Source organism: Salvelinus alpinus, chromosome 31 (genome assembly GCF_045679555.1).
Source record: "Salvelinus alpinus chromosome 31, SLU_Salpinus.1, whole genome shotgun sequence".
Classification (NCBI taxonomy): Eukaryota; Metazoa; Chordata; class Actinopteri; order Salmoniformes; family Salmonidae; genus Salvelinus; species Salvelinus alpinus.
Window position 1 is genome coordinate 5,925,492 of NC_092116.1, and position 23,118 is coordinate 5,948,609.

The 23,118-nt window shown below is 43.4% G+C and overlaps 1 protein-coding gene across 1 annotated transcript; it reads left to right on the forward strand.

The window, feature by feature from the left end:
* Positions 1-10,534: 10,534 nt before the first annotated feature.
* znf16l (zinc finger protein 16 like) lies at positions 10,535-14,233 on the forward strand. Its single transcript, XM_071378371.1, has 3 exons — positions 10,535-11,357; positions 11,540-11,755; positions 12,124-14,233. The coding sequence occupies exons 1-3, from the start codon at positions 10,622-10,624 to the stop codon at positions 12,828-12,830; spliced, it is 1,659 nt and encodes a 552-aa protein (XP_071234472.1). The 5' UTR covers positions 10,535-10,621; the 3' UTR covers positions 12,831-14,233.
* Positions 14,234-23,118: the final 8,885 nt, after the last annotated feature.

Consider the following 23,118-nt stretch of genomic DNA (forward strand, 5'->3'; position numbering starts at 1 on the left):
CTTCTCCAACCTATCTCCTGATTCTGCCTCCTCAACCCTCCTCTCCTCCCTTTCTGCATCCTTTGACTCTCTATGTCCCCTATCCTCCAGGCCGGCTCGGTCCTCCCCTCCTGCTCCGTGGCTCGACGACTCATTGCGAGCTCACAGAACAGGGCTCCGGGCAGCCGAGCGGAAATGGAGGAAAACTCGCCTCCCTGCGGACCTGGCATCCTTTCACTCCCTCCTCTCTACATTCTCCTCTTCTGTCTCTGCTGCTAAAGCCAATTTCTACCACTCTAAATTCCAAGCATCTGCCTCTAACCCTAGGAAGCTCTTTGCCACCTTCTCCTCCCTCCTGAATCCTCCTCCCTCCTGAATCCTCCTCCCCCCTCCTCCCTCTCTGCTGATGACTTCGTCAACCATTTTGAAAAGAAGGTCGACGACATCCGATCCTCGTTTGCTAAGTCAAACGACACCGCTGGTTCTGCTCACACTGCCCTACCCTGTGCTTTGACCTCTTTCTCCCCTCTCTCTCCAGATGAAATCTCGCGTCTTGTGACGGCCGGCCGCCCAACAACCTGCCCGCTTGACCCTATCCCCTCCTCTCTTCTCCAGACCATTTCCGGAGACCTTCTCCCTTACCTCACCTCGCTCATCAACTCATCCTTGACCGCTGGCTACGTCCCTTCCGTCTTCAAGAGAGCGAGAGTTGCACCCCTTCTGAAAAAACCTACACTCGATCCCTCCGATGTCAACAACTACAGACCAGTATCCCTTCTTTCTTTTCTCTCCAAAACTCTTGAACGTGCCGTCCTTGGCCAGCTCTCCTGCTATCTCTCTCAGAATGACCTTCTTGATCCAAATCAGTCAGGTTTCAAGACTAGTCATTCAACTGAGACTGCTCTTCTCTGTGTCACGGAGGCGCTCCGCACTGCTAAAGCTAACTCTCTCTCCTCTGCTCTCATCCTTCTAGACCTATCGGCTGCCTTTGATACTGTGAACCATCAGATCCTCCTCTCCACCCTCTCCGAGCTGGGCATCTCCGGCGCGGCCCACGCTTGGATTGCGTCCTACCTGACAGGTCGCTCCTACCAGGTGGCGTGGCGAGAATCTGTCTCCGCACCACGTGCTCTCACCACTGGTGTCCCCCAGGGCTCTGTTCTAGGCCCTCTCCTATTCTCGCTATACACCAAGTCACTTGGCTCTGTCATATCCTCACATGGTCTCTCCTATCATTGCTATGCAGACGACACACAATTCATCTTCTCCTTTCCCCCCTCTGATAACCAGGTGGTGAATCGCATCTCTGCATGTCTGGCAGACATATCAGTGTGGATGACGGATCACCACCTCAAGCTGAACCTCGGCAAGACGGAGCTGCTCTTCCTCCCGGGGAAGGACTGCCCGTTCCATGATCTCGCCATCACGGTTGACAACTCCATTGTGTCCTCCTCCCAGAGTGCTAAGAACCTTGGCGTGATCCTGGACAACACCCTGTCGTTCTCAACTAACATCAAGGCGGTGACCCGTTCCTGTAGGTTCATGCTCTACAACATTCGCAGAGTACGACCCTGCCTCACGCAGGAAGCGGCGCAGGTCCTAATCCAGGCACTTGTCATCTCCCGTCTGGATTACTGCAACTCGCTGTTGGCTGGGCTCCCTGCCTGTGCCATTAAACCCCTACAACTCATCCAGAACGCCGCAGCCCGTCTGGTGTTCAACCTTCCCAAGTTCTCTCACGTCACCCCGCTCCTCCGCTCTCTCCACTGGCTTCCAGTTGAAGCTCGCATCCGCTACAAGACCATGGTGCTTGCCTACGGAGCTGTGAGGGGAACGGCACCTCCGTACCTTCAGGCTCTGATCAGGCCCTACACCCAAACAAGGGCACTGCGTTCATCCACCTCTGGCCTGCTCGCCTCCCTACCTCTGAGGAAGTACAGTTCCCGCTCAGCCCAGTCAAAACTGTTCGCTGCTCTGGCACCCCAATGGTGGAACAAACTCCCTCACGACGCCAGGTCAGAGGAGTCAATCACCACCTTCCGGAGACACCTGAAACCCCACCTCTTTAAGGAATACCTAGGATAGGATAAAGTAATCCTTCTAACCCCCCCCCCCCCCTTAAAAGAGTTAGATGCACTATTGTAAAGTGGTTGTTCCACTGGATATCATAAGGTGAATGCACCAATTTGTAAGTCGCTCTGGATAAGAGCGTCTGCTAAATGACTTAAATGTAAATGTAAATGTACTGTTTTATGACTTTCACCTTCTTCCTAAGGATTTATAAGCCTGTCGCTATTGTTGAGCATAACACCACTGATCATGTGACTTTCTTTCCAGAGTGTGTGGAAGGTTGAAGTCAGGAGAGTGCGTCGAATTGTTCCTAGCGCTAGAGATACGATTGTGGTGGCTAGAAGGTGGAAAACTGTCTGTCCACTCATTGAGAATGTCACAGGACAGGAGCAGGCTGGCCTGTCACTCAGTGGACAGAGTCACCTTTTAATAGTGGGTCTGACATTGACAGAGGACATGTGGGTTTGTTCCTATGTTACAAAACAGTGTCAAATCAACCTCAATCAGAATCTCCCCAGAACACATGCACACACGCACACACACACACTCGCTCTCTCTCTCTCTCTTCTATGTCTTTGTTTCTCTCTCTCTCTCTCCAACTGTGCATGAGTCACTCAATGTGTTAAATAGAGAGCCCTACATGAGTATTTCACAGATTTTTTTCAACTCAAAAACTCAAAGGAGAGCTTTATGTAAGCAGAATTTGATTAATGTATTGACAACACGGAACTATTTGATATGTAGAGGATTGGTTCCGGTATCGCAAACCCTCTCGCTAAAATATTTTTTTTCGAGTGACTGTCTTGCTTCCAGAATGACTACTACCAGGATGAGTCAGAAGATCTTCTTCAGACCTTATTGGCTAAAGCAAAGTTTTGCAATGAACATATGTGTCATCCTTTCAATGGCATATCTCCAACCCTAGATGCCTTGAGGAGAACCAGTTGGATTCATGTATCTTACATGATCAACGGACCAATCACATTTAGTCTATTATAGGTTCTAAAGGGTAAGGCACTTATGGTATTGAATCAATACCTTTCCATTTCTCACATTTCCATTTCTCACTTGGGACAGTGACCAGGTAAACAAAACCAAAGCATGGATTGGTGTCTCACCTTGTCAGAGTTTCTACAGGGTAAGGAAACCAATATCTGATTTTGTCATTTGGTTGAACTATCCCGGGTGTTTACTGAAGGCGCTGAGGTGAAAAACATCAACACTTGACCTTTGAAGTATCACAACATCTCCTTGGGTAAGAGATACTTTACAAGATAACATACTGTATGAGTAGCCTAGATACAGTTTCTATTTACCGCTATTTACCTGTCATGTCCCCCACATGAGGGCAGTATGCAGTTGTTTAATAGGTGTAACAGATGGGCAACTTTTAAAAGTGAAACTTTATCTCAAACTCAGCCGGCATATGAAAATATAAACCTGATGTCAATAAACGTTTTCTTAATGAGCGTATTGCATTTAATATTGCATTTCAGTGTGCACTCACTCATTGCACTGTAGAATACATCTGAGGCCTTGATGAAGTTACATAAACATTTACGTTTGAGTAATTTAGCAGTCACTCTCATCCAGAGCGACTTACAGGGGCAATTAGGGTTAAGTGCCTAGTTCAAGGCCACATCGACAAATCTTTCCCCTAGTCGGCACAGGGATTCAAACAGCAACATTTTGGTTACTGGCCCAAAAACCCTCTTAACTGCTAGGCTACCTGCATCCATCCAACTGCAGCAGTCCATCCAACTGCAGCAGTAAGATCAACCTAGCTTGTTAAACTATGTATGGCCAACCACCAGGCTATATGTGTAGGCCTATGTATTAGACCTCAACTCACACTTGGTTGGTGGCTATTTCAGGGTGGTATGGGGAGAAGGGGGTGGGTACTCCGGTACAGTGACTGGGGAATATCTCCTGATATAGAATGACCTGTAATGCCTCCATGAATCCCTTTTATGGCATGGAGAGTTACATAATAGCATTATGTGGTGGAGATGAACCCAAATAATATTTCTGACAGCAAGGACTAGTATTAAATCATAGTGTTTAGAGTTGGTGTGAAAGAATAATGGTTTCGAAAGGTCAACGTTGGCCTATATGGTTTATTGATCAACAGTGACACCTGCTGGAGCCTTGAAGAAAATACAACAAGAAAGACTTGTTGGCAGGAAGGCGCTACTTCTCAAATCAAATGTTATTGGTCACATACACATGGTTAGCAGATGTTAATGCTTGTGCTTCTAGTTCCGACAGTGGAGCAATATCTAACAAGTAATATCTAACAATTCCACAACAAATACCTAATACAAACAAATCTAAGTAAAGGAATGGAATAAAAATAAATAAATATAAATACATGGATGAGCAATGTCAGAGCGGCATTGGCTAAGATGCAATAGATAGTATAGAATACAGTATATACATATGAGATGAGTAATACAAGATATGTAAACATTATTAAAGTGTCATTATTAAAGTGACTAGTGTTCCATTTAATAAGTGGCTAATGATTTCAAGTCTGTATGTAGGCACCAGCCTCTCTGTGCTAGTGATGTCTGTTTAACAGTCTGATGGCCTTGAGATAGAAGCTGGTTTTCAGTCTCTCTGTCCCAGCTTTGATGCACCTGTACTGACCTCGCCTTCTGGATGGTAGCGGGGTGAACAGGCGGTGGCTCGCGTGGTTGTTGGCCTTGATGACATCGGGTGCTGTAGGTATCCTAGAGGGCAGGTAGTTTGCCCCCGGTGATGCTTTGTGCAGACCGCACCACCCTTTGGAGAGCCCTGCGGTTGTGGGTGGGGCAGTTGCCCGACGGGATGCTCTCAGTTGTGCATCTGTAAAAGTTTGTGAGGGTTTTAGGTGACAAGCCAAATTTATTCAGCCTCCTGAGGTTGAAGAGGTGCTGTTGCGCCTTCTTCACCACACTGTCTGTGTGGATGGACCATTTCAGTTTGTCAGTGATATGTACGCAGAGGAACTTAAAACTTTCAACCTTCTCCCCTGCTGTCCCATCATGGATAGGGAGGTGCTCTCTCTGCTGTTTCCTGAAGTCCACAATCAACCACCCATTTGCACAGAAATCTGCACTTTGAATTATGTGGTGCATGACTGGATGTCTAAACCCAGATGCAATCGGGGGATTTATATTGGAGAAGCAGTTTCAGCCTATGTTCATATTCTGTACCAAAGACAGTACAATATGAAGATAGGCAGAAACTGCTTCTACAATAGAAATCCCCGCTCACGCTTGTAGGCGATGTCATGGTGACATTGTCTATCTAAGCTCATGCACAGAAACACGTCTTCGGTATAACCAAAGATGTTTATAACTAACCCAAGATATATCACAACCTGTCATTTCCAATGGGAACAAATTAGTCATAGTGGGCAGAACAAGCATGAGCTAGCGAGATTCTATTGGCGTGTTCTAGTGTGTATTTGCATATTTCCGTTAGGGAACGTCTACCATGGGAAGTGCGCGTGTGCAATAACTCAATTCGCCCTTCCACTCCTTCTAAACAACACCATTTTTGGAAACTTTGGCAAAGAGTAAAGTCTACAAAACTTAGTCCACTCTGTTCTTAACAGGTTCTAGTTTTGGGAACAAAAAACTGTATTGAGATCAAATGTTTCATAGATGAAAACATTTGCTTAATGTTGGCCAAAATCCATCTCGTTCCATCTTCTATTTTTTTCTTATTTTTTAAATATATTTTATTATTTTTTATTATTATGAACAAAACAAATGTAAAAACAAAAATATACAAACAAGTACATAAACCTAACAGACAGGGGTATTACATATCGAGATACATTTTCAATTTGTCTAAATGTTTTATGGTACATATTGCTTTTTTGTTTTTACACTTACTGATAATTTCATAAACATATTTCAATTCTCTCTTAAATAATGTGAAGAGGGGTTTGTTCTCCGCCCACATCATTTTATGGATAAAGAATCTAGCATTAAAAATAAACTAATTAACAATGAAAGTTAAATCAGGGTCCATATCATTTGATCAAAATAAAACATCATATCAGAGTCTCTCAAATTAACATTAATAGTTTATTTTAAAATAAAATCTTCTAACTCACTCCAAAATCTTCTGATATAAGAAAAGTCCCAAAATAAAGGTCTTTACAGGGTAGATTCTATGAATGAGTTTGTATGATACTTCTTTCACCTTATTAGATATTACAAATTACAATATTTGCCAGACAACAACGAGACTTTGTTCCGGTTCACTTGTCCTAGGGCTGCATTCCAGTAAATTTTAGAAGAGGGAATAGTAACATCTTGACATAGTTTTCTTATATACATGTTATTACATTTAGAGATTAAAATGTAACTTCCTTCTAGCTCAGGGGTGTCAAACTCATTTCGCATCGTGGGCCACATACGGCCTAGGGAGATGTCAAGTGGGCCGGACCATTAAAATTATACCATACTCTGCTATAAATAACCAAAATATCATGTCTTTCCTTTGTTTTGGTGTAAAGAAGCACAAGAACATTAGGAAAATATTGAAATTTAATGAACTATCCTTTTACAAAACATTTCATGAAACACCTCATATTTCCTTAGACAAATGTGCAATTTACTTTTATCATTCACAAATATGCATTGCAACTGATCCCACTGATTGTACAAAGGCACAAAACTTTAATTGCAAGCCGTCATATTTTTCGCTGTGATGAGTCTCGTAGTGGCGTCGAATATTATATTCCTTCAATACCGAAACTTGTTGCAAACACACCAAGCACGAAGGTTTTCCGTGCATCTCTGTAAATAAATAGGACGTGGTCCATTTTTCTTTGAAAATTCTACACTCCTTATCTACTTTTCTCCGTTTGGATAACGACATTTTGGCTAATGAGGGTGTAGCGGAGAGGTAGAGACCAAGGTATTAACAACGTCGTAACAAGCAGCAGATGGCGCATTGATACCGTCTGCTGTTTTCAGTCTGTCTCAGTGATGCGGCTTGTCTTCTACTCTGATGGAAAGAGTGCGCCCCTTAGCGGATAATCCATGAATTGCAGCGAATTAAAAATATTAATTCCATGTCTTTTATGCATTTTTTCCACTTTCAAATTATCCTGCGGGCCTGATCGAACCTCCTTGGGGGCCGGTTCCGACCCGCGGGCCGTATGTTTGACACCCCTGTATCTAGCTACATCTTCTTCCACTGCAAGCCGCTGGGCTTCCTCCCACCACCATATTTGGTAATAAGTGGAAACGCCAGCGGATGCTTCACATTTATACATCCGGTGAAATATTTGTCTCGTTATTCAATCTGTGGTATAACGGTCGTCTCCCGCCAAACTGCGCATGTGCAGGCCGTCAACTCAAAGACACTTCGATATAACGTTGTTTTTAACGAAAATGAAAACGTGTCAGTTTGTCACTTTCACGAGGTTGGAGTAATAACATGTTCAACTACTTAAAACATTCGCTCGACTCTAGGTTGTGCCTTTAGATTTCGAGAAAATGTTATTAACAACTAAGGAATACTTTTCACCTCTCTCACTGACTTCTTAAATCTCAAACCCCGACCTGGTCTGTTTGGTCTGTTTCACAAGCGTCTCCCGATGTTGCACCTCTGGCTTTAGAAACTCTGACTGTAATGTCATAGCGTCACGGCAGCAACACTAGCTGGATACTACCCACATTAAGACTTCCGCTTTTTGGATTTTGCCTTTAAAATAAAAGTCCACGGTACAACTATAAGAAAATCAATATTTTTGGGCAGCTTTGCATAGCGCATAATGTTAAAGTCATGTATAAAAAAAAGCTGACAAGGTAAAAATCTGTCCTTCTGACCCTGAACAAAACCCACTGTTCCTAGGCCATCATTGTAAATAAGAATTTGTTCTTAACTGACTTGCCTAGTTAGATAAAATAAAAATATAAGATAAAGAATATTATAAATTGGAGCACATTGAGAAATGGTTGGAGCTTAAGTAAATTAATGTCAAGAACATAACAGCCTACTGGTAAAACAACAACATTATTATAGTTTATTTACTATTGTTCAAGGATTCAATTTAGAAATGTAATGTTTAATAAAAGCCTTATTGCATTTCTGTTGTATTGCACAAACAAATTGCACTCCACAGGAAAAAAAGATTGATTGTGTGTCCAAAAAAACAGGGTGCAGTCTACTCACTAGAGTTCCTAGAATACAAAACAGGTGAGTTTGAACTGAAAGCTACGTCATAGCAAGGGTTGCTGGACTTTTACTATGGTTAAATAGGTTGCATGGGCACCTGGACAATATACGGTACAAATATAGCACGGTAGAGTGAAAACCTTACTACCTGCCTCAGCTAAAGTGCGGTGAGAATATAGGGTCTCTACTAACCAAATATGATTCGTTTTTGAGGAGGACTGTGTAGAAAATATCCAGCAACACTTTGTTCTCCGACCTTCCATAGCCCCCAATTTGAATACACTGTAATACACTGTGCATGGGATACATATTGGCTCATAGAAAGAAAACTATTCTACCTGTCTCATCTAAAGTGGGGCAGGAAATACTCAGCAGGGTCTCTACTAATCAAATATGTTTTTGTTTTTTTAGGGGGATCGTGTTCACCCTTATACTCAATGAATCTGATATACACGTTCTTAAACAACATGAATGCAAAATACAACATCTCATGTTATTGTGAATTAATTAATTGACGTTATCTCCAAATACGATCGCTTTAGGGAACCAACACATATCGGGACGACAACTACTTCCATCTACCTGAGCTTTGAAATTCCCACAATGATGAGAAAATTCATATTTCAGAACAATGTCCACAACCTTTTCATGTAATGCCAAATACTGTGGCACCAGATATTTCTGTAGTCAGTGAAGAATGACCTCCAGTTGCTTCTCATGCTGCTAAGGAGTTCATTACTTTAACACTCAATGTTATACTTTTGCGACCACATACTTTATTTTTCATGTTTATAGATATGGCCATCCAATGTGCTTTTAAATTCACAAGAATAATTACATTCTCAAAATGCCACCAATTGTGTGCTATTCCAGGTACCTTAGGTAGAACATCTATCCTCTCAGAACATTCTGGAACTGTTGGCAAACGAAGAAGCGGGGCACATCAACACAAAGTAATCTTCCAGATGAGATTTTACAAGATCAAGGTGCACATCTTATCCCTGAACCAATTCTAGTGCTTATTTTCTCAAAATCCTCAGTTAGTGAAGACAGTTTCCACTGAGTTGGCTTGGGAATGTCTTTATGTTTTGAGGAATCACATTCCTTGCATTTGAAGGTGCATAAGTGAATGACTTCTTTCAGACCAAAGTGGAGAACCTCTACACTACTTATCCTGTCATTTGTAACTAGACAAAATGTGGCTTTGTGCAGCCATTCGTTGATTAATTCTAAACTATTTCCTTTACACTACTGTAAAGAAGTTGTTCCTGGACCATGGATTGTGAAAATGTCCCCGAATTCAATGCTTCAAACTGTGAAATGGCCTTTTTCAAGTGAGGAGACTGTTTCACTTGGTCAGCTCTAAGTATTCACTTATAGCATTCAGAAACATTCAAATGGGTAACTAATGCATAACACTGTTTGACCGCAATAAAAGGCCAGTAACACTCTGTATTATTCAGAGCCCCATGACACCATATATAGATTCTCCAAACCCTACTGAGTACTCCCCATCCCACTTTTATATCGGCACAAATAATACATTTTTCTCTATAAGGCAAATACACTGAGTATACAAAACATTAAGAATACCTGCTCTTTCCATGACATAGACTGACCAGGTGAATCCAGGTGAAAGTTATAATCCCTTATATATGTCACTTGTTAAATCCACTTCAATCAGTGTAGATGAAGGGGAGGAGACAGATTAAAGAAGGATTTTTAAGCCTTGAGACAATTGAGACATGGATTGTGTATGTGTGCCATTCAGAGGATGAATGGGCAAGACAAAATATCAACATGGGCCAGCATCCCTGTGGAGCGCTTTCTACACCTTGTAGAGTCCATGCCCCAACGAATTGAGGCTGTTCTGAAGGCAATATGAGTGCTATATTTGTACCTTAAAGTGTAGGCACGCCATTTTAAACTGTATGACCACATTAAAAGACAAGTAACACTCCATATTATTCAGAGCCCAAAGAAATCACACCAGATATAGATTCCACAGACCCTACTGAGTACTCAGAACCACTTTTACATCGGCACAAATAATCGTTTTTCCTCTATAAGACAGTTTATGTAATGCATATGGGGGCATTTATTTGCCCTTGGAACATGTGCTAAACCACAAATGTAATACAAATGTCACTTAAATATGAACAAATATGAATCATTGTTAATGTTTAGACAAATATTTTTCATACATCATGAATAAATAAATACAGGTTAATGGCACTTTTCTACTATTACGTGGGGTACTTGTACTTTGAACATTCACCCGAAATTCCATGACCCGGAAGTTAGTTTTTAAGTGTTGCTGACGAGACGCTCATTCTACCAACCACAGTAGCTAGTCTGTTAGCTAGCTAACTTTAAAGCCTGCAAAGACATGAGCCGCAAAAGGAACCACAGTTTCACCGAAACAAGCCTTTCGCCCGACCCTCAAAACGCATTCATGAACACGCCGGGGCCTATGGCGAGAGCCGACGATGATTTCTTGGAATTCGAACCCGACGAGGAGCTACTCTGCTCGGTGAACGACATCACCGAACACCTTGGAAGAAACATAACAGTGGTGCTCGAGACAGCATTGTCCGAAATCAGGAAAATTGTCAGCGTCAGGATACGCGTTCTGAAAATTGAGCTTCGGGAGAAAACAGACGAAATTGAAGTCCTTAAAGCAAGGCTGGAGATACAAAGAGACGGTAGGGACCCGTACCCCGGCGGAATGACCACCGAGGCATCATCTGTATTCCGAAAATCAGACTTCCATTCGGGCAGCAAGCACAGCAACGAGCCCAAGAAAGCCAAACCAGCCATGCCTGGCGTAAAGAAAGAAAACATCAATGCAATTTGCGATTATCTGATGAAAGATAAGAATTCACGGGGGGCTGAAGCGGACAGCGACCCGAGCAATCCTCCGTCTGGCAGTGACAGGGACAGCCGCCACGACCCCCAGCCGCACTCCCTCAACCTGTGGCCGGACACCATCCCTGGCGCGGGGTCTGGGGATGAGGAGTCGGACTCGAACACGGATGACCTATTTGGCATACTACCATCGGGAAGCAAACGGATCTACGACTACGAATGGATGACGGGTGTGGAGTACACGTCGGATTTGAAAGGTAAACTCACCAATCACTGTTATGTGCAGTGGCCATGGAGTAGGGCATACATTGGGAATTGATATGCTGGATGCTGTCCAGTCTTGCACCATTGCATGTGTCTATGTAAAGGCTGTATAGGCCCACTCAACTTTTCTGTAAATGGGCATCATAAAAGCCAAACCATGTGTTTGTTTATGCAGGTATGAGGGAGCCTAAATGTGAGACAATACCAGACGAAGAAGAGAAAGACGAGGAAGAGGGTGATGAGTCAAACGAAAGGGATGGTGGATTGGAGCATCCCTCAGCACCTTTCTCCCGTGACGCCCACACCCCTGACTTTCCCCTGGCCCCCCAGGGCTCTTCGGGAGGGGAGGGGGACGGTTCTGTGGAGGACCATGTGGATCGACTAGAACCAGGTGAGAGGAGAGGGAGAAGACCTTTACGCTTCATTTCATGTCGTCATTCATTTGTGAACTATCAAAATAAAGTTGCACACTCCATGTGTAATCTCCCAGCAATTAAATGGGTATTTACCAACATTTCGGCATCACTATGCCTTCTTCAGGGTCATTCATTTGTGACATTGAGGGTCTTCATCTTTGCACATTGAATTTTTTTGCTCCATTTATTTAGCAAAAATACAACTTTTAAAACTGTTTTGCAGTGTGTCGACAACCTGACCAATCCTTATTGCTGCTGCTTTGGCTGCATGCTTCAATTCCATGCTTAGGAACTCTAGTGGACTGAGTGCAATCACTGTAATCATTAATGTGTCGGTTCACAGGCCAGCAGTTTCCCTCCCACACATACCTCTGCCCGCTGTGTGGAACCTTCTGCCCCGACTCCTTGTTCCTGGAGGAACACATCAAACTGATACACGGCAACACCACCGGCACCCACAGCGCCCTGCAGTCCACCTCCACCGCACTCCTCACCCTGGGGGAGGGTAGCAGTAACTCCAAGCGGGGGTTGGGGGTGCTGGAAGGTGGGAGCATGGCGGCTGGGTCCGGGGGGATGAGCCTGGCAAGAGGAGGAGGCGGGGTAGGTACGAGGGAGAAGAAAGTGGAAGGGGGCTACGAGTGTGGCGACTGTGGCCGCCATTTCAACTACTTGGGCAACCTGCGGCAGCACCAGCGCATCCATACAGGGGAAAAGCCCTTCATATGCCCCGAGTGTGGGGAGAGATTCCGGCACGCTGCCCGATTGAAGAGTCACCGGCTGGGGCACAATGGCGGGCAGAGCCCCTTCCCGTGCCCCCAGTGTGGGAAAGGCTTCCCGGTGCTCTCCGGCTTAAAGAGGCACCAGCGGGTGCATACAGGGGAGAGCCCCTACGCGTGCCAGCAGTGTGGGCGGCGCTTCAAGGAGCTTGGTAACCTTTATACCCACCAGAGGATCCATAGTGGTGCCACACCCTATTGTTGCCAGCAATGTGGGAGGAGCTTCCGTCACCTGGGCACCTACAAGAGCCACCGCTGCACCCCAATACAGTGACAGTGACACTTGTTACCTTGGAGCTAGGCTGGCCTACTGCTAAGTGTAGCCTAGCCATCGCAGGAGCCTATTGATTGATATGCTGTTGAGTAGACTGAGGCAGGAACATTGTCTGTCTAAAGACAAGCACCATACAGACTCAAAAGGGAGGGTGCCATGATGGGAAAGGTCAAAGTGCATCATGATAAAGAGATGAAAGCATGCCCCTGTTCCAATACTTCAGAAACACATCCCTCCTTCCCAGTTCGGTGAAATAATCCATGACTTATTCAACATTATAAACTAGGTGGTTCGAGCCCTGAATGCTGATTGGCTGACAACCGTGGTATATCAGACCGTATACTGCTCTAATTACATTGGTAACAATAATAGCAATAAGGTACCTCGGGCCTTGTTGCTTAATGATGGTATAGGTGAAAGCAATATGTTTCGCCAAACCCCGAGTGGCACAGCGGTCTAAGGCACTGCATCTTGGTGCTATAGGCGTCACTACAGACCCTGGTTCGATTCCAGGCTGTATCACAACCGGTCGTGATTGGGAGTCCCATAGGGCGGCGCACAATTGGCCCAGTGTCGTTCGGGTTATGGTTTTGCCAGGGTAGGCCGTCAATGTAAATAAGAATTTGTTCTTAACTGACTTGCCTAGTTAAATAAATAAAACAACAGTCAGATCAGAGATTATTTCTAGGAAGCAAGGAAGGAAGGAAGGATGCATTTTAGTTGTATTCAAATAGGACCCATGTAGGCATATCCTGTTGGGAAGAGGACTCACACTACTAAAAGAACAGTGGGACTCTGCTGCCACCTTATGGACTTCTTATATTACTGCACAAATTAAGTTTCACAGTGGTACTGCTGACTGTTTTAACCTCACTTACCTACCAGCGACTATTCTGCCCAGAGCAGATGAGTTGGCATTTTATCTTCTTTTTTTATAATGACGTAACCTATATTACTGACACTATATTCTTTAGACCTTTTTGGTATGTCCACTTGCATGAAGATGACAACATCATCATGTGAGAAATTCTTTGTTCAGCTCTATGCTACCTCTCTGGCATGTAGAACAAGGAATCAAGTCGGCTCTATGGCATTTCTATCTGCAACGTTTGACAACTGAACGCAGTCCTGATATCTGTAGCCCTTTCAAATGAACCCCTCTCTTAACAGACTAGTTATCTACACGGTTCAGGAAAACATTCAGTTCAAGGTGAATTATATAGAAAAAAATGACCCCTCTTGTCTCAATTCACCCCAATTGTGTAGCTGAAAATATCCCCAATACTGTATGTGACTGTTGAACACATAACAAAAGAAGCACCCACTTGTCAAAAACTGTCCGGTAAACAGTTCATATTAAAACGGTAAATGTGAAATGCTAATAATTGGCCATCTGCATCCTATGTGGTGCTTTGTGTTGTGTGAGTGTACTTTCAATAATACTAATACTTTTCCCCATTGACGAAGACTTCCTTACGTGGACTAAGGTAAGGAGAGGGACGTGATGTAAGGACTGGCATACTTGGAATAGAAAATGTTTAAATGGTGTACATTTCTAAGAAACAGTCAGTGCCCAGAGTTCCTTGGTGACTCACTTGAGATGGTAGATTTGTGTGTGTTTGTGTACTTGTTTGTATAACCAGCGGGCACTGCATTTCTGTGTCTGTGCAGCTGTGTCTTCATCTGCCCCCTGCAGAGGGACAATCAAAGGGAGATAAACATTACTACACTCCATCACTGATCACGACAAGCCCTTTACACACACACACACACTGGCTCCCACTAAAGACATCAGAATTGTTGGAAAGCCGCAGAGGGAGACAGAGCAGGAGAACGCTAGTAGCATTTTGGCCCAGTAGGCCTACATACCAGAGACACTTCCATCCAAACACGAAGGGCAATACATTTGCAACACAAACAGATTCATTCAAAACAGGCCGCTGACTGTGGAAATGTGGTCCTTTATTCTTTGCTATTCCTGATGATATGTAAAGTTAACAGACTCGGCAGGAAGTATACTGAACAAAAGTATAAATGCAATAATTTCAAAGACTTTACTGTATTTACAGTTCATATAAGGAAATCAGTCAATTGAAATAAATTCATTAGGCCCTGATCTATGGGTTTCATGACTGGGAATGCAGATATGTATCTGTTGGTCACAGATACCTTTTAAAAAAGTAGGGGCGTGGATCAGAAAACCAGTCAGTATCTGGTTTAATCATCATTTGCCTCATGCAGCACAACAAATCTCCTTCGAACAGAGTTGATCAGGCTGTTGTTGATTGTGGCCTGTGGAATGTTGTCCCACTCCTCTTCAATGGCTGTCGTACACGTCAATCCAGAGCATCCCAAACATACGAATGGGTGGTGACATGTTTGGTGAGTATGCAGGCCATGGAAGAGCTGGGACATTTTCAGCTTCCAGGAATTGTGTACAGATCCTTGTGACACGGGCCGTGCATTATCATGCTGAAACATGAGGTGATGGTGGAGGATGAATGAAACGACAATGGGCCTCAGGATCTTGTCACGGTATCTCTGTGCATTAAAATTGCCATCGATAAAATGCAATTGTGTTTGTTGGCTGTAGCGTATGCCTGCCGATACCATAACCCCACCGCCACCATGGGGCACTCTGTTCACAATTTTGATATCAGAAAACCTATCGCCCACACAATGCCATGCACGTGGTCTGCTGTTGTGAGGCCGGTTGGACGTACTGCCAAATTCTCGAAAGCGACGTTGGAGAAATGAACATTCAATTCTCTGGCAACAGCTCTGGTGGACATTCCTGCAGTCAGCGTGCCAATTGCACACTCCCAAAACTTGAATCATCTGTAGGATTGTGTTGTGTGCAGTTTTGTCACATTTTAGAGTGGCCTTTTATTGTCCACAGCACAAGGTGCACCTGTGTAATGATCATGCAGTTTAATTAGCTTCTTGATATGTCACACTTGTCAGGTGGCTGGATTATCTTGGCAAAGGAGAAATGCTCACTAACAGGGATGTAAACAAATGTGTGCACAAAATTTGAGAGAAATATGCTTTTTGTGCATATGGAACATTTCTGGGATCTTTTATTCCACCTCATGAAACATGGGACCAACACTTGGTGCGTTTTATATTGTTGTTCAGTGCACAGTAGTTACAAGTGCGGTAAATGGATGACAGAGACAGAAGAGAGAGAGAGGAAAGACATCACTCCAGTCCTCATCCTGTCCTCCATGTTTTTTATTTATTAAGGCCTGACAAAACTCCTGCCAAGTAATTGCTCTGGCTCTATGATGGCTGAGCATGTCACTTTCTCGTGAGAGAGAGAGAGAGTATACAGGAATGACTAATCTTGGTCAACTCGCTCTCCTGCTCACCACCTTTCAATGGACCTGAGAGCCTGTAAGTGCTCTACAAGGACCAAATGTACCAGCAATAAAATACCAGGTTGTACATTAAAAGGAAATCCTTATTGAATGATGGAAGAAAGTGTATGGACAAATAGGGGAGGTTAAGTATGATTCAGTATGAACGCTACCACCACTATGAAAGAGCCATGCTGTGCAGGTTGCATCATGATACTAGCCTTTATGCCTTGAACTGATTGATACGGTGTGAAAAGGAACCTGGCATTGAACAAATATGTGTGTGCGCTTGTGTATGTCTGTGTGAGAAATGGCAGGCTCTGTTCACTGTCCCCTACTCCGTCTGGTAACACTGCAGGTCGTCTCACACACAGCCTGTAGGAGGCACTGACCTTCTGCTGTATACAGCCCGTTAACCTGCAGTGTGTGTGTGTGTGTGTGGATGTGTGTGTCATGCACTACCTGAAAAGACCTGCTCAACCACAGAGCCTTGCAGCAAGTGAATGGGAATGCTTGTACTATACTGTAGCTACACTCAAGTACTCTTTCTTCTACTTGCATGGCAATCAACATGCATCAAATGGAGATGTCCTGACTACACCTCTCCTTCCTTCACATTCTCTATCTCCCTCTCTTGCTCTCTCTCTCACGCGCACACACACACACACACAGTCTTGTTTAACTAACCTTGTTGGGGGACACAATTGATTGCCATTCAAAATCATATTTTCCCTAACTCTAAACCTAACCCCTAACCCTAACTTCTAAACCTTTAACTCCTAAGCCTAATTCCAATGCTAATTCTAACCTTAACCCTAAATCCCTAGAAATAGTATTTTTCCTTGTGGGGACTAACAAAATGTCCCCAGTTTGCCAAATTTGTCTTAGTCTACTATTCTTGTGGGGACACACACACACTTGAATCCCCCATTGCAGTGTGCTGTAATTCAGAGATGATACCCTTAGGGATTTCCATCAGTCACTGAGCCTAGCCATGCATCAACTCTCCAACTGCTAGAGAGAGACTGACATATGGAGACACAACTTTGAGTACTTCTTCACTAACATACCCCATCAGGGCAGCCTAGAGGCCCTCAAGTTCTACCTCAATGAACGTCCCCCTAATGCTCTTCCTAGCCCTAATTGCATTTTATACAATGGGTGGGTCTAATCCTGAATGCTGATTGGTTAAAACCGCATTCCAGCTGGTGTCTATTCCACAAGTTGCCACCAGCTAAATCTATGACGTTAAAATGCCTATTTACTCTGTTCCATATTCAAATTCGATCTCCTGCTGTCCTATAGTAATGAACGTGTCGGGACGAGACAGAAAGGCAGGCAGCGTTTTTCAGCCAGTCGAAAACATGAATCAGCTGGCATAATTTTTATGGATATATACAAAAAAATGTCAATTGAAAAAAGGTAAAACGAAACGCAGCTAATTTGCAGTCTTTCCAGCTTCAGTTTGCAGTGATTGTGTTACTGTAGCTGTGTTGTTGGCTAGCTCCTCTGAACAACAGTGTCCTGATGAGTGAGCACATTTTCTATGCCAGGCGAAATCGCACCTTATTAACTCAATGTTATGGATGTACCCAAATAAATGTCACTAGTAAACAGCTTAAACAAATGCAAATGCAGCTACTTTGCTGTTATTCTGGGTGCAATTTTTGACGTGACTGTAAGTTAGCCGTAGTTGGCTAGCTAGCAAGCAAGGGATAAGAACATTGCCAGCCAGTTTAGAACGAACGACTGGGTCGCATCCATAGATACAGAACAAAAAGACTGAATGACTGGGTCGCGTCTCTAGCAATCCTAGATTTGTGTCAGAACTATATCTCGTGGAAGGATGAAATGGGATGAATAAATTAATCAAAATAACATGGTCATGAAATTATTATATATAATTTTTTTTATATGTTGGTAACACATTGTATAAAAGTGATAATGCCCTCAAAGCCGGTGTTTGGAGGATATATTGGCACGGTTTGCCAGACCTCGACGAACAAATATATCCTCCAAACACCGGCTTTGAGGGCATTATCACTTAAGTGGACTGAACTGGTACTAACCTCCAACAACTTTCTCTTCAGAGGATACTTTTTCTTCCAGACCAAAGGAACAGCGATGGGGAGCACTATGGCTCCCAATTATGCTAACCTATATCTAGGAATGTTTGAGAAACAGGTGGTGCTGAATCCAGACCTTAACCCCTTTCTCTCCCATATTCTCCTAATTCTGAGATATATGGAGGACATTTTAGCGATCTATGCAGGGATCCAGGAAAAACTCTTGGAATTCCATGCCTATCTAAACTATATGAATGAGCACCTTCGTTTCACCATTAACTATGACCTACCCCAAATCAGTTTTCTTGATGTGATGGTTATTTAGGACAAAACCTCCCTCTCGATAGGAAACCTACGGACAGGAACACCCTCCTTAGAGGTGACAGCGTTCATCCACGTCCAATTATAAGTCTCCCTGGAAGTCAGTTCAGCCACATCAGAAGAATATGCAGCTCTGATGCTTCTTACCAGAAACAGACCACGGACCTCACACAAAGGTTTAAGGAAAGGGGGTACAAAGACAATTGGGTAAAACATGCCAATGATTGTTTTGATGGGCTAACACACTTGGAAAGCCTTCAACCCCTCATCCTTTACCTGATACTCACCATTGGGGAAGGCATTTTAAGGGCATTATCAGGAAGCACTGGTACATTATTGATACTGACCCACAATTGAAACCCATCTCTAAATATATCGTATGGTCTTTAAAAGACCCCAAACGGTGATTATCCACCAGAGAAAAGGGAAACTTTCTTGGACAAGGTTCTGGAGGGTAATTACAAATGTGGCCAATGTACTCAATGCAGTTTCACGCACAAATGTGACTCATTTACCCACCCCCCCACAGGACAAAGATTTAAGATTAAAGGCCGTTATTACCTGCATGTCCACCAATGTTGTTGAAATGTCCATGTGGTCTATCTTACATAGGGAAAACCTGTAGAAGCCTTAAGACCTGGACCACAGCAATATACAGACAGGTGAGAGAGAAAAAAAACAGTTGCTGTTCATTTTGTACAAGCTGGACATCCTATTAGTTCTCTGAGATACATTGGAATAGAAATGGTCAAGACGTCACGCAAGGGAGGGGACATTGAGAGGAAACTTCTTCAAAAGGGAATCTTTCTGGATCCACAGGCTCGGCACACTGTCTCCTCTTGGCCTTAACGAGGAGTTCGACTTAAAACCGTTTTTATTGTTCCAAATAATTGTGTTTTGTATCCTAATTGAATATTGTGTAGGCTGGAGTCATTAAAACTAGTTTTTGAACCACTCAACCATTTCTTGTTAACAAACTATAGTTTTGGCAAGTCGGTTAGGACATCTACTTTGTGCATGACACAAGTAATTTTTCCAGCAATTGTTTACAGACAGATTATTTCACTTTTATTCACTGTATCACAAATCCAGTCGGTCAGAAGTTTACATAAACTAAGTTGACTGCGCCTTTAAACAGCTTGGAAAATTCCAGAAAATGATGTCAAGGCTTTAGAAGCTTCTGATAGGCTAATTGACGTCATTTGAGTCAATTGGAGGTGTACCTGTGGATGTATTTCAAGGCCTACCTTCAAACTCAGTGCCTCTTTGCTTGACATCATGGGAAAATCAAAAGAAATCAGCCAAGACCAAAATTGTAGACCTCCACAAGTCTGGTTCATCCCTGGGAGCAATTTTCAAACGCCTGAAGGTACCACGTTCATCTGTACAAATAATAGTACGCAAGTATAAACACCATGGGACTACGCAGCCGTCATACCGCTCAGGTCTCCTAGAGATGAACGTACTTTGGTACGAAAAGTACAAATCAATCCCAGAACAACAGCAAAGGACCTTGTGAAGATGCTGGAGGAAACAGGTACAAAAGTATCTATATACACAGTAAAACTTGTCCTATATCGACAAAACCTGAAAGGCCACTCAGCAAGGAAGAAGCCACTGCTCCAAAACCGCCATAAAAAAGCCAGACTATGGTTTGCAACTGCACATGGGGACAAAGATCGTACTTTTTGGAGAAATGTCCTCTGGTCTGATGAAACAAAAATATAACTGTTTGGCCATAATGATCATCGTTATGTTTGGAGGAAAAAGGGGGATGCTTGCAAGCCGAAGAACACCATCCCAACCGTGAAGCACGGTGGTGGCAGCATCATGTTGTGGGGTGCTTTGCTGCATGAGGGACTGGTGCACTTCACAAAATAGATGGCATCATGAGGGAGGACAATCATATGGATTTATTGAAGCAACATCTCAAGACATCAGTCAGGAAGTTAAAGCTTGGTCGCAAATGGGTCTTCCAAATGGACAATGACCCCAAGCATTCTTCCAAAGTTGTGGCAAAATGGCTTAAGGACAACAAAGTCAAGTTATTGGAATGGCCATCACAAAGCCCTGACCTCAATCCTATAGAAAATGTGTGGGCAGAACTGAAAAAGTGTGTGAGAGCAAGGAGGCCTACAAACCTGATTCAGTTACACCAGCTCTGTCAGGAGGAATGGGCCAAAATTCACCCAACTTATTGTGGGAAGCTTGTGGAAGGCTACCTGAAACGTTTGACCCAAGTTGACCCAAGTTAAACAATTTAAAGGCAATGCTACCAAATACTAATTGAGTGTATGTAAACTTCTGAAATGTGATGAAAGAAATAAAAGCTGAAATGAATAATTCTCTCTACTATTATTCTGACATTTCATTTCACATTCTTAAAATAAAGTGGTGATCCTAACTGACCTAAAACAGGGAATTTTTACTTGGATTAAATGTCAGGAATTGTGAAAAGCTGAGTTTAAATGTATTTGGCTAAGGTGTATGTAAACTTCCGACTTCAACTGTATATATATATCACTGTAAATATTGATCACATTCCTTGTGTATGACCATATATTTCGATACATTGAATGTTAATACTAATGTTATATATTTTTACCTCACTGAGTACTGCCCCTATATATAGGACTTTCCACCCCACCTGGGATATGGATGCTTGATGAAGACCCAAGGTTGGAAACTTTGTTCTAAATAAAATCCCTTGGGAGCATGCGCAGCAGTGTGTTGGCGATTTCCTTTCTGTTTTCCATGAGTTTGCCTACATCTCCAGCACCTGTGGAAAGTACCTGTGTATGTTCTTCAGCTTTTGTACACTTCTTCTGTTCCTCATACATATATACAACCTTATATTTTACCTTTTACTTTATTTTTCACAGTATTATATTATTTCCCAATCTCTCTCTTTTCTATCTCTCTATTCCCTTACCAACTCCCCTTCTGCTATCCCTCTATCTTCTCTCCCTCTCCTTTACTGTTTCGTTCTATCTGTCCCCCTCTCCATTTATCCTCCTCGCTCTCTCATTCCTAAGCACTATAAAGGAGGCTAAAACACCATAATAATTGCAACAGGCAACATGCAGTGATGTAGGCCTATAACGACATGAGGAGAGACCTCATCACTGCGACTATAGACATGGTAATGATAACCATTAAATAAATGCTTCTCTCCCCTGGGCCTTTCTCAAAGCCATCATCCCTCCCCACATCCTCCCTCTCCTCCACCATCGATTTACAACGGTCATTTACAAAGGCTTCTGTCTGCTTAGCATTTGAACCCCATTGCCTGCCATGTGTTCAATAAGCCAACAGACGCAGCAGGCAGGCGGCACTAACCATTTCTGATGAAAGAAGCCTACCCTGGCCGCGGATAGTTTCCCCTGTGTGTTGTGATGATGACTTGTAATGCGTGTTAGGTAAGTACTGTTTCGGAAGGTTGGCAGGGGGGGGGGGCATGCTGCATTCACATGGAAATGCCAGGATTTCTAATTAAACTCTCACCTGCCAGCGGGTATATGCCACGCCAGGTGGACACCGGGTACAGATCTGTAGGTGAGAGGATGGAGATTGAGGCATTATTACTCAACATGTATGCACTAGGTTGTATATGTCAACTGACATTTACCCCTCAGAGTAGGTCTATACAGGGCTGTACCTGTAGCAATCACCGAATTAACTGTGCTGTGCTTTGTGGTTCTATGATACTGTGTTCTACTGTACTGTGTTTTGTTGCACATTGCCCATATCCACAAAGCATCTCAAAGTATGAGTGCTGATCTAGTATCAGTTTGGCCTTTTAGATTATAATGATTAAGATTATATGTACAGATTTGAGATCAGCACTCCTACTCTGAGATGCTTTGTGGATATGGGCCCAGGCCTTATTTAGGTGACACTGTACAGTGAATATGTAGCACAATGACTATGAATTAAACCTCCTGGTAATACATACCCCTTCATGTCACATGTAAAAGGCCTCCGCCACCGCAGACACGTAATAATAAATATTAAGTACGCTCTGACATTTAGCAGATACCAATAACTGAAATGTGAACCCATAGGACGGCCATGACTATGAAAAAGACCTGTCTTTCTAGTCCGGCGGATACTGTTTAGTGAACGCTTTCTTCCGTAGCATGACTTCCAATCCCCTGACACAGAAGGAGATGCCCAGGTGTGAGCTTTCCCTTTATCTGTAAACCCTTTGCAAAGCCCTAAAACATTCTTCAAGGTGAATGCGGGAGATGGAATTTAGATGTGCCTATCTTCAAGTAAAGGTCAAGTGGTCGTTGGGGAGGGATGCGGGGGGGATAACAAAAAGTCTGGCTGTAACAAATGTGTATACTTACTGTACACACACACACCTACGGAGGATGCTTCGCTCCTCGGGCGCCAGTTGCCGCTGCAACAACAGCATCATCGTCGATAAAGAGTATTCTTTCGGCCCTAACGCCAGGTTCGGCAATTTACCCGCCTTATATCAGCTGGTGTGTCCTTAAAAACATGATCCAACTGGCTAATTTCAGGCAGCGCTGACGG